Raw genomic sequence first — 15,156 nt, forward strand, 5'->3', positions numbered from 1 at the left:
TCCTTTCCAGGCCAAGCAGGAGCTGCTAGCACTTCTCAAAGTTTAATGTGCAAACAAATCACTGGGGAATCTTTTGAAAATGCAGATGGAGATTCTGGATTTCTAACAAGTTCCCTGGTGATGTGGAGGTTGCTGGTTTACGGACCACACTTAGAGATGCATGACTGGGGGCTCAAGTGCCTGCCTGGAAGTGAGAGAGACCTGAGTTCCTGTGTGGGCCCCTCACTCGGTGACTGTTGACTATGGGAAGTTACTCCACGTCTCAGTACCTTTGCTTATTTACAGTAACATGAAGCTAATGAGGGTACCTCTCATAGGTTTGTAGTGAGGTCTGAGACCAGGCTCAAATCTCCCCAGTCAGGGGCTGGCACAGCCTGTGTGATGGACAGTGTAAGCTCTTGGTCATTTTCCGTTGAGCAGCCCCAGGACCTTTGATCATTCCCTCGAGGTGCTCTGCGTTTATGTCCCCTCCCCAGGAGACACTTGGAAGGGCCATAACTCATAGTAAAGGGCCGTAACTCATAGTAAACAGAAGATGTAGGCGTGGTCTTTACCTACAGTTTCCACAAACAATATGTTCACAATTCTTACCACTATCCTACTAAACACAATGATAGAAACAGTGGTTTTTCTGGGCAACTCAGATGAGTGAAATTTCAATTCAGAAGTTGAAGGACATATCAGCAAAGGTCTATCCTGCCAGGCTACACTGGTTCTATGCTCGTGCTGATTAGAAATGCTAAAGAACAATTAGCTAAACCAATACACTTTGATATGGCAAGACAGATCTGTTAGTATTTAGTACATGTCACTTTTGTTTGATAGACAGATTAAAGGGGGGAAATGGTTTCTTCACAAGCTGATGCACAACTTTGTGTTTCCTGGCTCAGCTCAGGTGTCATTCCTGCAGGAAAGCCCTTTTTCCCTCCAGGATATGAGTCAGATGCTCTTCAGGCCACCCTATTACATCCCTCACCATGTGGGACTGTAATTATCTTTCTTTGTTAGATTTTAATTCCCTGGGCACAGAGATCAGATCTTATTATCATGGTATCTTTGGTGCCCAGTGTAGCACCTGGCACAGCACAGGGACTCTGAAAATGTTCGTGAAGGGAGGGAGGAAAGAAGAGAAAAAAAGAGGGTAGGAGGGAGAGGGCCGGGTGGCGGGGGGGAGGAGGAAGGAAGGAGGCATAAATGACTCCTCCCAACCCCAAACAGAAAGAAACTGAAAGAAACTCATTTGCAAATGAGTTGGTCTTCAGTGACTTTTGTCCCCTGGAGACATTATCTGCTTTTTAGGAATTTAGGTACTTTGCTGTAAGTGATGGAAGCCTTCCCTCTAGCTGACTTGCTCGAGAGCCAGGTGTCAAAGGAGTCCTTATTCTATATTTGTGAGTGGGTGCTGCATTCTGCCAGATGCCCTGTTCCTCTTTTACATTCACAGGAGCAAAGAGGACTGGGGAGTTGACCTTGATCTCCAAATATCTATCTTTATGCTTTTAGCTCCTTCAGTATCCTTGCTCGTATTGCTTCTAAGACAGAAGATGACTGGTCCTCAAACATAAGCTCCTCTTATGTAAAGTATATTTTTCCTTGTGGTTCCTGTAACTATGGTTAGTTTTTAACCGGGGGACTCTTCTTTTGTTAGCTAATTCTTTTCCTGGGCCCTGAGAATTTTGAAATGAGATATTATCTTTCTTATTCGAGTAAGATGAAAACAGGTGAGAGGATGCTCGGTGATTTGGTGGCAGAGCCAAGGTCCCAACTCGCCTCACTTGCATCCTGGTGAGTGACTCGTGCGAACCAGACTTCCCAGACAATGGCCTACCTGAATTCTTGGCCAACTATCCGGCTGACTCACCAGGTGTAGACGAGCTATGCCAAGGCCGGGGGACTTGTGTAACATTTTCAGAATGAAATTAAGGTGTGGCTGCACTTTTGGGAAAATCAAACAGGTGTAAAATTCTGAATCCAAATTACGACCCAGAATATCTTCAAAACCCCAGTATTTGCACGAGTCTGGGACGTGATGAGCTGGGTGCCTCCCCACCTTCCCAGCCTGGGAATGGCATGTTGGCCAAAAGGACCAGGGTGATACATTTTGTGTGGTCTCCTGGGACGTGAGCAGTGCAGTCCTGACAGCTGCCTTGACAGCTGCCCCTTCTAAACAAGGCTGAAGGCACTCTAGCCCGTGTTTCCCACAGCACAAGAATTAAGAGGCTTCAGCGGAAGCCCCGGGTGGAGGCCCACGAGGCCGGTCTGTTTCCTTCCCAGCACGTTGCCCACAGTGGGCATTGCTCACAGACCCTCACTGCTCTCAGAGGTGCAGAGGTGGTGACTGCACTCTGTTCCCCTCAGTTGATTCAGATACTTCCTTCCAACTCCCAGAGGGACTTGGGGGAAACATGATTTCCTTTTGAGCATGGGTCATTAAATCGGGACCGTCAGGGCCTGACTCAGGTCTCAGGTCATCCTCGATGGCGGACGTGGGTCCTGCTCATCTCTGCCACCCCAGCACTGGTGGAGAGCCTGGCCCGAGAAGGCTCGGACAGGTGTTAAAGGATCAAGCAGGGACTCTGGGACCGCGGTGGATGTCGAGGCCACTCTGTTCAGAGTGGAGACCCTGGGTGGCTGCCAAGTCGTGATGGGAGGCCTGGAAGGCATGACACTTTACTCACAGACCCACCACTGCCCACAGAAGAAAGACAGGAGTCCACGGACAGAACCGCATCTGCAAACTTGTTTCACTTTTTACAAGGTGATCAGAAAATAGCCTTCAGAGGAAAGTTTCCTCAGTAAAGAAAACCCATTCTATTCAAATAAACATTTCTGCAAGATTGCCTTGGTTCAGCCCTCAGCCATTTACCCCCTAAGGTGAGCTGGAAAGGGCTGCTGTGTCTGAGCGAGGGCGGGGTGGCCACCGTGTGCCACACCTGACCTAGGAGGGGGTGTACTGGGCGGTCCGCTGGCCGGGCAGGGCTCAGCGCGGCGCAGTGCTTCTGGGGGGCCCTGGGGTTTGCTCACTGTGCGAGCCGACCCTTGAGGAGGAGTGGGTGGAATGCTGGCGGGGACAGCTTCTTAGGGAATCAGGCTGGACCCACCCTGGTGGCAGGGCCAGGGGAGAACAGGGAGCAGGCAGGGGAGGAGAAAAGAAGTGGAGCAGATCCTGGATCCAGGAGGAGGCTCAGAAGGGACTTGTTACGAGAGCAGAGCAGCGCCCTCCCAGGGAGGGGAGCCCTGCGGAGTCCTGCAGGTCGGGTTTTCTGAGGATCCCCACTTCCTTTGAAACTTTAGGGATCTCAGATGGCTGAGTATGAGTTGATGTGTGTGTGTGTGTGTGTGTGTGTGTGTGTGTGTGACTGTTCTGGGGGAGGGAGAAGTAAGCTCTTCTGGGTTTATCGGGGGGTGGGTTAGTCTGCTGTGATTCTCAAGAAATGCCTTCCATGGCAAAGTCCTCTAGGTCGTTAGTGGAGATGATATGCAGTCTTGGAGCATCTCCCACCTCCTCCCCTGGGCTCTGGGGGCGCCCCTCGGGGCACTGGCCTGCAGAGTGCTGGGTGGGGTCACTGGGAGGCTCAGAGGCCAGCTGCAGGCCAGCATCTTGGGCGCTCTGGGGCCTGGGGCCAGCTGCCTCGTTGGTGTGAGGGCGCTGCCTTAGGAAGGTGGGGGCAGAGAGCTGAGAGGAGCAACGCAGGGGCATCAAGGCTGTCACAGGCAGGGGCCGGAAGCCCGGGTACAGCACGTAGGGAGCAGCAAGGGCATCTGGCGGGCTTGGCTCAGGGGAACCCCCCTCAGAGGATGGGATAGAGACCTTGACGTATTTGCCCGTCTCTGGGTCATAGAATGTCTTGATTTTCACCTGGAGCGGCAGATCGAAGACAAAGTACTCTCCAGATTGGGGGTCTTGGAGGACCTTCTGGGTGGCAGGGTAAGGGGACAGGGGTGTAAGGGACTGGGAGCCCCCAGGCCGCCTCTGGATCGGCTCTGAGAAGGCAGACACTGAGTGGCGGCGCACGGGAGGGGGCAGGGAACGGACCACGGGGAACCTGGCTGGGGGCCTCTCTCCGGGGGACGGTGGCCTGCGCTCTGAGTCCTCGGGGTGCAGCTTTTCCTCCCGGCGTTCGCCATGCTTTTCCTGTGGCTGGTCGGTCTTTCTCCTCTTGCTTGCTAGCTTCTTGGCCCGCCGCAGGGCCTTCTCTGTTTTGGGTGGTACTGCTGGAGGCTTGCCAGCCGCCCTCTCCAGCTGAGAAGGAGGCTCTGGCTTCTCCAGGAGGCCAGCTGAGCTGGTGGTCACGTCCAACAAGGAGCCTCTTGGAGAAAGTGTCCTGAGGTCTTCTGCTGATGACTCCAGTTGGGGGTCGGAGCCGGGCTCCCACGTGAGGGCATGCGTCAGGTCCTCCCTCTGCGCCACCCTGCCAGGACGGGAGCTGGCCCAGGGGCTGCTGCGGGGAGGCTCCCCTGGCAGCAGGCTGGGCTCACTGGGGGCCTGGTAAGCATCATCGTAAATGCTGCTGGTGGCAGGGGAGCATGCACTGTTCTCTTCCAGGGAGCTGGCGCTGGGGGAAGCTGCTAGCTCACCAGGGACCAGTCTTCTCCCCGGGGGCTGTGCTTTGGGTGTAGACAAAAAGTGACTTTGGAAGCCCTGTGCCTGCTCTTCCCAGCGGGTTCCAAGCTTCTGTAGGGGTGGCTGGTCTTCCAGGTCGCCTTCTGGCAAAGCAATCGTGGGGATGCACGTTGGAGCATCCAGCTTCCCCTGGTCTATGGAACTGCTCTTGCCATTGCTGGCCACGACTTTATGTACGGCCTCTCGGGCTGGCTTCAACCCTTGGCCCTCTCCCGTGAGTGGAGGAAATGGGACATACCCCTTTGGGGCTGCCTGGGACGTCTCTGTCCTGGCTGCACTGGGACCCCACCCGCGGTCCTCCATAGCCTCACAGGCCGCCCCCTTCAAGTGTGTGCCTTGCACGCTGGTGGGTGGCAGAGTGCTGGGCATTTCCCGGCTGTCGGGGGCACAAAGACCAGCATCCCTGCCCCAGCCTGGCCTCGGCAGTTCCTCCTCTTTGTGGCCAGTGCCCAGCAGGGAATCTGAGGACATGGATCTCAGGAGGGGCAGCATGATGGGTTTTATCACGGGGGTGGCCCTGAGGGTGTTGTCTTTAATTGCAAAGAGTATGTGCTTGTTTGAAGTGGAACATGGTGAAGGGGTTAGGTCTTTGGCATGTGAAAGAGCTGTATCCTTACTTCCCCCAATGCCAGTGCCTCTGAAATTAGCTTCCTCCCTCGACGCCTTCCCAGGGCTACCTTCTGGCAAACTTTCCTCTTCTCCTTGCAAGGATTCCCACTTGCTGTGCTCCTCCATACATGCGTGCCCATTACTCAAGGTGCGGTGTTGTAGTTCATCTTCCTCCATCACTTTCTCCTTCTCATCCTTCTGACTGTCGCCTACACTCACGTCATTCCTCCTTTCTTCCTGCTGGCTCTCGGCAAACCACGTCTTCTGCTGGTCCTCGAACGAGGCAAAGGACTGATCTGAAGAGCTGGTGCTGAATTTGCTCTTACTTTTGAGGCCTGGCATAAAATCAGACTGGCTGTCACTGTAAAACACATCTTCCTCCTCGGGAGAAAGGGGCCCTGGGGAGAATTTCTGGTTGAAGTTTGGATTCTGAAGCCTTGCCTCTCTCTCGGGTTCTGTATCTTGAGAGACAGATCTCAAGAATCCATTCTCTAGGCCGGAGGTCTTTGGGGTCTCCGCAGCCTTCCCTGCCTCAGGTTCTCCACTGCAAAGCTTCAGAGACAGATGTTTCCTGGGGCAGTGTTCCCTGGAGTCTGGACGCCAGCTGGGCCTGGCAGCCCCCATCTCCGATTCTCCACTGGCATCGTCCTTCTCATAGCTGTTCCTGTCGCCGGCCTCGCCATTGACACAGAAGGGCGCTTTGGCGTTAGGTGATGGCGAGGTGAGAGTTAGGTAGTTGTCTGCAGAGGCTGCACCGGGGTCAGCTTTGGGGTCCTTCTGCGTACTGATGAGTGACACAGGAGGGGCATCAGCTGGTGTCTCCTTAGAAAGCTCATCTGGAGGGCCTTCCTCGAGCCCGTTGGGAAGGAGGCCGCCGTTGCTCAGGGATTCTTGCTTGCCTCTGGTTTTCTCATCAGGGCCTTTCAAGAGGGGTGAGGGACTGTACGTGCTCTTCACACACTTCCGCACATCTTTGAGGTTGAACAGCAGGCTGGGGGCTTTGGATTTGTAACTGTCCCAGGACTGACATTCACCGGGCTCCTTCTCTTGGTATCCGTTTAGCTGTCCTGTGGGTGATGGGGTTACCTCTGCTGGCTGGCTGTTGGAGGACTCCAGCACGTGCTTGTTGGGTATGACAGGGGTCAGGAGCTTACTGATGTTGAAAGGAGGGTCGTAATGCTCGTGGGGGTCCACAGGCGTGTCGAGGGCATCCTTTTCTGGAAACTGCCCCTGGGGATTGTGCTTTGTGTACAAGGCTGGGCCTCTCCAGCTGGTCTGCTGCTTCTCTTCTGAAGCATCTTGCAGACTTTCTTTACCTCCCTTCCCAGACTTTGGTTTCCTCCAGGGGGCATGGGTCGGTTTCAATGGAGGCTCAGGCTGTGAGCTGGAAGCTTTTCCCTCCGTAGCAAATCCCTGGGCTCCCAGATCCCTAGATCCCCAGGTTCCAGATGTGGAGTGAGTCCCTGCGGCCAGCCTGTTCTCTTCCTGACCGCAGCCGGCCCGGAGGTGGCAGGGCGAGGCTTTGTGCTCAGAGGCCGGGGGCTCTCTTAACAAGGGCGTGTCCTCGTAACGCTTGGGAGCCTTGCTTTCTGTGACAGTGTCAGCAGCATCCTTCCTCTCAGGCAGCCTGGGTTGGTGGGCGTTCCATGACTCAAAAGCACTGTTTTCACTGTGAAGAAAGGTCCCTTTGCGAGCCCACTCCTGGCCCCTTCCAGTCTCGCTGGTGGCTGCCCTGTGGGCCGGAGAGGGGAACTTTGACTCAAATGAGTTGGCTGCGTTTTCGGGCGTTGGGAGGAAGCTGTTGGGGCCGTGACAGGCCATTTCAGGATTCTTGGGGGACTCCTGCTGTCCGTGCTTCCTGCCAGGCTGGTGGCTAGTCTTATGGGTGCTGGAGACTTCAGCAGGCACCCTCCTGACGGTCAAAACGGCAGAATCGAAGCAGAAGTTGACACCGCTTTCTGGAAGAGGAGCAAATTTGGGGGGGTTTTTGAGAGCTGGAGGCTTGCTGGTAGGAGGTCTGCTGTCACAACGTTGGCTTTCAGTCCTGTCGAAAGATTTAATCAGTGACGACACTTTGGAAACAGGCTTGTTGCTGCTCCTCAGGCCGGAAACGGGCACTTCCAGTCTCCTCTGGGCTGGTGTCAGTGGGGGGCTACTCTTGGGATACTTCTCCTCCCCTTGAACGTACTTGGGCAGCTGTTGGAACGTGGCCGCCCAGCCGGCATGCTCCGTGCCTTGGGATGGTAACTGGCTCCAAATGCCGCTTTTCCGATGGGTATGGCTCACCGTTCTCTGGTGAAAATTCCCGAACACTTGGCGAGTGATATCCGGGGACAGGGCCAGGTCAGAGTCATGGAAGGACGCGTCCTCTGAGATGCACAGGCTCCGGAACGCCCGGTCTGTGAGGCTGCTCACCTCCCTGTCTGCATCGTCCAGCACGCTGCCAATGCTCGAGGAGTCGCTGAAGCCGTCCGTGCACTTCTTACTCCCCTGCATCCTCTGCGTCCCTGTCAGTCAGTGGGCACCTCTGGGTGATGATTTAGGAAGGGTTGGATGCAGCCCTCTCCCCACAAAACTGGAGCTTCCCGATGACCAGATGCAATTACAAAGTGGGAATTTTTTTTCTCTGCAAAAGGAAAAAGTGCAGGGTGTGAATATGATATTCAACTTAGCGGCTCCGTATAAGCATGACATGCCGGTCTGGATGGTCGATCTTACGTGTCAACCTGGCTGGGCCATTGTGCCCAGTTTTTGGTCAAATGTCAGTAAAGCGGGTTACTCTCCACAGCGTGGGTGGGCCTCGTCCACAAGCCTGAGATCCCCCGAGCAAGAGGCAATTCTACCTCCAGTCTTTGTACTGGAGCTGCAACTTCAACTCCCCCTTGGGTGTCCAGCCTGCTGGCCTGCCCTGAAGATATTAGACTTGCCAGTCCCACTGTTACATGAGCCGGTTCCTTACAACAAATCTCTTTCTTCCTCTGTGTATATGTACATACATCCTATTGGTTCCGTTCCTCTGGAGAACCCTGACTAATACAGTGCCTAAGGTCCAGACGTGTCATTTTTACATAGTGAACTTCCCTGGCATTCCACAGGGTGTTCCCTCCTCACTCTCTCTCACAGGGCCTGGTTTATTTTCTTTGGGGTACTGAGCACAATCTAAAACTAAATGTATTTCTTTGTTGCTTATCCCCTCCTTAGGCTGTAAGAACCCGGAGCTCAGGAGCCACTAGGCTGTCTGCTTGCTGACTGCCCTTGTCCCAGAGCCACCCCAAGAGGGCACAGTCCCCCAGAGCCTGCCTCACCAGGGATCCTTCACTCTCTGACTTGCCCTTGGGTGTGGCCAGTGGGAGGTGCTGGTGGGAGCTTGGATCAAGGGGGATCCAGCCGTCCTGGCATTTCTGTCCCCCTACTTCCTGCTTCTGACTGTGGAGTGGGGTCCTGGCAACACTACAGTCCTCTCTAACTACAGCCCCTCCCCTGGGCTCTGACTCACTGGGCCCTGCAACACTGCTGCCCTTGCCCCCTGGGGCTGCCGGAAGAGTGACTGTCACTTCCTCAGTGACTTCACATCCTGGGGTCTCCCTAATTCTGCCTACACCTCTGTGATAGTCCCTTCATTGCGTTCTTTTCTTCTTTTTTTAAAAAATTGTGGTGAAATACACATGACATAAAATTTACTATCTTAACCATTTTACGTGTACAGTTCAGTAGTATTAAGTGCATTCATCTTGCAAAACTGAACTCTGTATCCATTAAACAACAACTCCCCATTCTCTCCTCCCCAAGCCCCTAGAAATCACCATTCTACTTTCTGCCTCTATGAATTTGACTATTCTAGGTACCTCATATGAGGGGAATCAATGTTTGTCTTTTCGTGACTGGTTTATTCTCTTAGCACAATGTCCTCAAGGATCATCCATGCTGCGACATGTGTCAGAATTTCCCTCCTTTTTAGGGCTGAACAGTATTGCATTGTATGTATACACCATATTTTGTTTATTCATTCATCTGTCAGTGGACACTTAGGCTGCTTCTACCCTTTGGCTGTTGTGAATAATGCTGCTATGAACATGGGTGTCCAAATATTTGTTCAAGACCCTGCTTTCAATTCCTTTGGGCACATACCCAGAGATGGAATTGCTGGATCATATGGTAGTTCTATTTTTAATTTTTTGAGGCGTTGCCACAGTGTTTTCCTCATTGTCTGTTCCATTTTACACACCTGCCAACCATGCACAGAATTCCAATTTCTGCTCTTTTTGTTTTGATAGTAGCCATCCTAATAGGTATGAGGTGGTTCATTGCATTGCCTTCTGGATTCTGTCTAAGGATGTTACTTCCTGCTGGGACCCTGATTACTACCATTGGGTACACGCCTCCAATGCCTAGAACAGGCCTGGCCAGGGCAGGGGATGAACACATGAGTACATGAAAAGTTAGATAAAAGAACAAGTATAGACCCTAGAGTGGGCTCAAGTTGGGGGCGTTTGGCACAGTGAACATTCTAGCAGCTGACTGATGCAACACTGTCACACAGTGGCCCCATTCAGGCACATCAGCAGAGGAAACTGGCAAGCCCGTACGCTCCCCTCCTTGCCTGGCTGGCCTGAGCAGTAAGCTTAGGGGCCTGAACAAGGCTGTAAGGGGTGGAAGATGAACACGTGCCACCAGGGTGGTAGGGCCTGCACGGCAGGGGTCCTGATCATATCCTGGCTCCTCATAGAGGGTCACCCACCAGGTGTCCCACAGGGCCTGATGTGCTAGCACTGCTGTGTTTTGGTCCCGGAGGCCAGCCTTCCTTGGGATTTTCTGTTTCCTGTCTCTTGACCACAGCACTCCGGTGGGTTTCTGATGCTGATTCATTGGGAGGCTGACTCATTTTTATGAATGAAAGGGCTGAGTTGGGGCTGCCAGAGCAAGCAAAGGACCCCAAGTTCTAGTAGACTGGATGAGCTGATGAGGCACCACTGGCGGCCCTGGGAAAGCCTGTATTTACACACTCCTCAGCCCTGCCTTGAGAATCGGGCCACTTGCCCCCAGAAAGCACAGTAGGTGCCTTTTAGAAGGCGCCTGAAAGGGGAGAGCATCCGCCCTGCCCCTGCTCCTGGCCAGCCTCGCCCCTGTCCCCACCCCCTTCTCTCTCTTCTACTTCCTCTCAAAAAACTGCAGAAGCTGAATGCTCATGGTCTTAGACTCCCACACAGCTAGTTCTGGCCACAGGGGTGCAAGCATTCCGACGACTGGGGAAACTCTTGCCTTTCTGATCAAGGGAATGGTCCCCATTGTCTCCGTTCTCTTGGTGCCCTTTTTCTCACTTCAGTACAGATCGTGGAGCCTGAAACTGTGTTTGTTTGCTAGTGCTGTTGTAACAAAGTACCACAGACTGATGGCTTAAACTACAGAAATTCGTTATCTTACAGTTCTGGAGGCTGGGGTTCCCAGATCAAAGTGTGGGCAGGGTTGGTTCTTTCTGAGGACAGAGGCAGACCCGTGAGGGACGGGTCTATTCCAGGCCTCCCTCCTTGGCTTGCAGGTGGCTGCCTTCTTCCCGTGTATCTTCATGTTGCCTTTCCTCTGTGTATCAGGACACCAGCCCTATTGGGTTAGAACTCACTCTAATGACTTAATCTTAACTACTTAAATCTGCAATGACTCTGTTTCCAAATAAATCACATTCTGAGGTCATGAGGGGTTAGGACTTCAATATATGAACTTGGGTGGGATACAATTCAACTCATAACACTGAGGCATCCACTTTGCAACTCTGAGGGACAAACGATGATGACTCAAGGCCAATTTGCTGAGGATGGCCTGGTGGACAGAGGAACATTCCTGAGTCCTTGTGGCCCCGCTGGGCTGTGAGCCTGGACCAGAATCATCCCCCGTCTGGAATCTGTGTTATTGGGCTGAATTGGGGGCCCTCTGTGACTCTGGACATTTTAAGTCAAGTTTTCTGTTCTTGAGGTCTTACCGATACAGTCAGGGAGTCTTCTGACTCCCTGCTGTCCCGAATGCTGGGGTTTTGACCTCGGCAATGACTGAACTCAGTAACACTGGGGTTTCTCTACTTCCACGTTAAGATGGAAATAGCGTCCTTAGAGAAATAATTAGAATCTTAGAGTTAAGTAAACACCCCCAGTCAATTAAATACCACCTACTATTAGCAGATACTTGTTAGTTTTTAAACACTCTGCTTCCATCCCTTCCTTCAAGTAAGAACACTTGGTACCTTTTGGGGAATTTCCTCTCCCCTTGGCGTTCAGTCTCAGTGGGGCTGAAAGTCAAGGAGCCTGCAGAGACCTCTCAGGGCCAAGTGCAGACGTGAGACCCAGGCCAGCCCACTGGACTGTTTCTCCTGGAGTGACGCAAGGAGAGAGTCTGCTTTCCAGCAGCAGCAGGCACCCTGTTTGTCCTTTCCCAGCCTGGAGCTTCAGCCCTCACCTTGAGTCCACGAGGGTTCCCCTTTCCTCGTAATACGTATCCTTTCCTGCTTCACTTGTCCAGTTTTTGTTTCTGTTGCATGTGACCAAAAAACCCAACCTGATCTTGGGCTCGTGTCATACTTCCAAACAGTAACAAAAGATGGTCACTGATGTTTGGAGTATTCAGAAGATAGCCACATTGCTTCTGCCTCAGGAAGAAGAGAGACCTCCCTCTTGCTAACTTCATTCAGATAATTTCTTCCATTCTGACTTGATTTACCTGGGTTCAGATGGGACGATATAAAGTTGGCTTCATTCCCCCACTCCCATCCCCTAGTCTCCTGATACCCAATGGAAGCTTCAGCAGAGTAGCCCAAACCGAAGGTTTTTCCAGGGGCCGACTCTTGAGTTGATACATACCTGTTACAGGAGTGGGGGTAGTGGGTGCCTGCTTTCCTGGGTTTTAGGATCTGTAGTTTTAAAACTTCTTGTCATGATTACATTCGCTGTCATTGCTGCCCATCTAGAAAGAAGAAGAAAAATAATTTCATTAGAACCCTAAGGACCAAAAGGCCAAGCATGAGTTCAGTACAAAAGCTATCTTTAAATGTCAGTAATACAATTGGCTTTCAAATTTTCTTCTTTTTGGCTCTCATACTTGAACTCAACAAAATCCCAAACGCAGGCATTTTGGGGGAAACCAAGATAGATTTATATCCCTTCCAATATTCATTAATTTGTCTCTGGTCCAAGAAATCTTTAGGAACCTGTTTTAAGTCTTTGGGATTTCTAATATGAATGGCCCAGCTGTGAATCATTTTTTGCTAGTCAAATTGGACCAAAGGCCCTTTTCCCACGTGAATTAATAATGCAGGTTTTGCAGCAAAGAGAACTAGAGTGGGCTGAACTTGAATCCACTCGGCAGGCAGTACTGTTCAATTTACTGTTGGCAGGAGGTTTGAGCATCTATTTTGACAGCTAAAAGAACCAAAAAGCTGCCCAAGAGAATTTTAAGAGTGCTCAGAATGAAGTGTGAAGTAATTAAAATAAATCCACTCTGCAAATTATAAATGCAGACCATTGGGGTTTCCAGAAGACTGTCCTCATGTTGTAACTCCTGGATATTAATCCAGTCCATGGTGGTTTATTAGTAATATTAACAATCATAATAACTCAGATTTGTGGAGTGCAACTTTGTGTTGCTCACTATCCGGTTAGCCCCGTCCCTGGCCCTCGAGGCTGTCCTTTGTGTCCCCACCACACGCTGGGTTCACCTTTTCCATAGCTCATGCCGTATTGCCACATATTATAACCCATGTGTCTCAGGAATTGATGATTGCTGCATTCTCTCCTCAATTAGAAAGAAAATTCCACGAGTCCAGGAAGGGAGTCTTATTTGCCCTTGTTTACTGAACACACCAACACAGAAGCCGAATAAACGTTCGTGGCAATGCTCTGAATTGGGTGTCTTCATCCAGAATTTTAATGGAGGGCAGACAGGCACAGAAAAGAAGGAGCAAGAAAGATGGAGAAGTTCTACTGAGAAGGACCCCTGGTCTTGGGTTTTAAGACGATCTGGGAAATTCAGATTTGTGTCACTAACTAGAAAGCCCATTGCAGCACCACCAGGGTACAATTTAGGGATGAGGATGAAATCACTTCATGTCACACGTGGATGAGACAGAGATGCAGAAGGACATGGTGCATTTATTTCGTGGACATTTAGGGAGCCCATCACTCTGTGCTGGGGGTCACGGACTCACTGTCATTGCTGCTGAAACACGTTCTCCAGAGGCCAGCACAAACCACCCTGCTCCCTGCTTTGGGCTGTTTGACGGAAGCCAACCCGAATTGCTGAAAAGTCTGGCTCATAAGAGCACTTTTCAGGTGAAAGGGTGCAGTTCCCCTCAGGTAACATGAGTGAGGGAGAATGGCATATCGTTGAATCGTGCTATAAAGAAGGTCTTGGCATCTGCCCTGATGAATATATAGAAATGAGAATGAATATTTATTCATGGCACGGTAAGATCCTATTGATGTCTATGGCCTTTAGAATCAGTTTGCTCTCTTAAATGCTTCCTGACTCCTCACGCCCATTATTTCCTTGACTCATTTAGTCTGCCTTTAGTTTCCCCTCCCCCAGTGGATCGCCCAACGGGTAAAGTTGTTTCTCATCTGACTTAACTTCTAAGCTTCAATCAAGACCGTTGGCCACTATCTTCCTGGGAAGCTCTCCCACCTTCATTTGTGGGACTCACACACTTTCCATCTCCCTGCCCGGCCTAACGGTTCATCTCTTATCTTCCTCTCCTGGATGGTTGGATTTCCTCTGCGCCAGGCCCTGGGGCTTCTTCTCTTCTCCCTTGTTAGTCTCGCTGGGCGATTTTACCCACACCCAGCGTCGCCAGGAGCAGACACACACTGACGGCATGTCCAGGCCAGGCAGCTTGTCTGGGCTCCAGCCTCTGTTTCCATCTGCCCCCGGACAGCTCCACAAAACCACACATTTAAAATGGAATCCGTGACCTTTCCACAAGCCAGTTCTTCCTCTGAGGATCCCAGAAATCTGAGTCACCTGTGACCGCTGCCTCTCCCTCCTCCATGCCTCCCCTAAACTGATCCATGTCCACGTCCCACGAGTCTCATCTTTGAAAGGTCTCTTGCCGCCCCCTGCACATTGATCTTAATCTCCACGGCCACTGCGTGGCCCCAGCTGCTGTCATGTCTACCTCGGGCTACCGCAGGAGCCCATAGTCATTCTCTGCACTATACCCAGAAGCAGCTTTTAAAAACCAAATCTGTTCATGTCAACCTCTTGCTTAGAATCCCTCAATGGCTTTCCAGTTTGAAAGAATGACAATCAATCTCTCTTAACAAAGCCTCCCTTTTCATCCTCATCTTGGACTATTTTTCCCCTCATGCTTGGCTTTCCAGCTACCCTGGACTTTTACCAGCTTCTTCAATATGCCGTGCTACCTTCTGCCTCAGGGCTTTTGCACATATTTTTCTCTCTGCCTGGAGTTCTTTAATTCTACCTTTCTCCTGTTACCTGCTTAACTCCTATGTATACTTCAGAACCCACTTCACATGCCCCTTCAATAAGGCAGCTTCCTCACGTTGTTTTAAATATCTCTGCTACCTGCTTTTACAGCCCACTATACTCCTCTCCTTTGAAGTACTTATTATAATTGTAATTAAGTATTTAACTGGGTGATTATTGTTGAATTCTTATCTCTCCTGACAGCCTGGGTGCTTCACTGTGGCAGGGTCCGTGTCTGTCTGGCTCTCCAGGCTATCTCCTCTTGTGGCATAGTGCACAGCACAAGAAATATCTGTTAAAAAGTGAGCAAATCCCTCCACCTCTGTCATGATGTTATTCGCACTATTGACTGGCTTAGTGGGACTGAACTGAAAGTCAGTTATAATCCAGTAGTTCCAGAATTATCATACATTTCAAATTACTGAATTTGAATCCAGGTGGATTTAATTTCCTTTTTG

General features: G+C 51.3%; 1 protein-coding gene across 7 annotated transcripts in view; it reads right to left on the bottom strand.

The window, feature by feature from the left end:
- Positions 1-3,330: 3,330 nt before the first annotated feature.
- Positions 3,331-15,156, bottom strand: part of C16H10orf71 (chromosome 16 C10orf71 homolog) — a 61,295-nt gene continuing 49,469 nt past the window's right edge. For all 7 annotated transcript variants that reach the window (XM_067710243.1, XM_067710240.1, XM_067710239.1 and 4 more), the window contains 2 exons: positions 12,079-12,181; positions 3,331-7,859 (listed from right to left, as the gene is read on the bottom strand). In XM_067710243.1, coding sequence (XP_067566344.1) covers positions 3,428-7,729 — 4,302 coding nt within the window. In that variant the 5' untranslated portion in view covers positions 7,730-7,859; positions 12,079-12,181 and the 3' untranslated portion in view covers positions 3,331-3,427. The remainder of the gene's footprint in view (positions 7,860-12,078; positions 12,182-15,156) is intronic.

Source organism: Pseudorca crassidens, chromosome 16 (assembly GCF_039906515.1).
Source record: "Pseudorca crassidens isolate mPseCra1 chromosome 16, mPseCra1.hap1, whole genome shotgun sequence".
NCBI lineage: Eukaryota > Metazoa > Chordata > Mammalia > Artiodactyla > Delphinidae > Pseudorca > Pseudorca crassidens.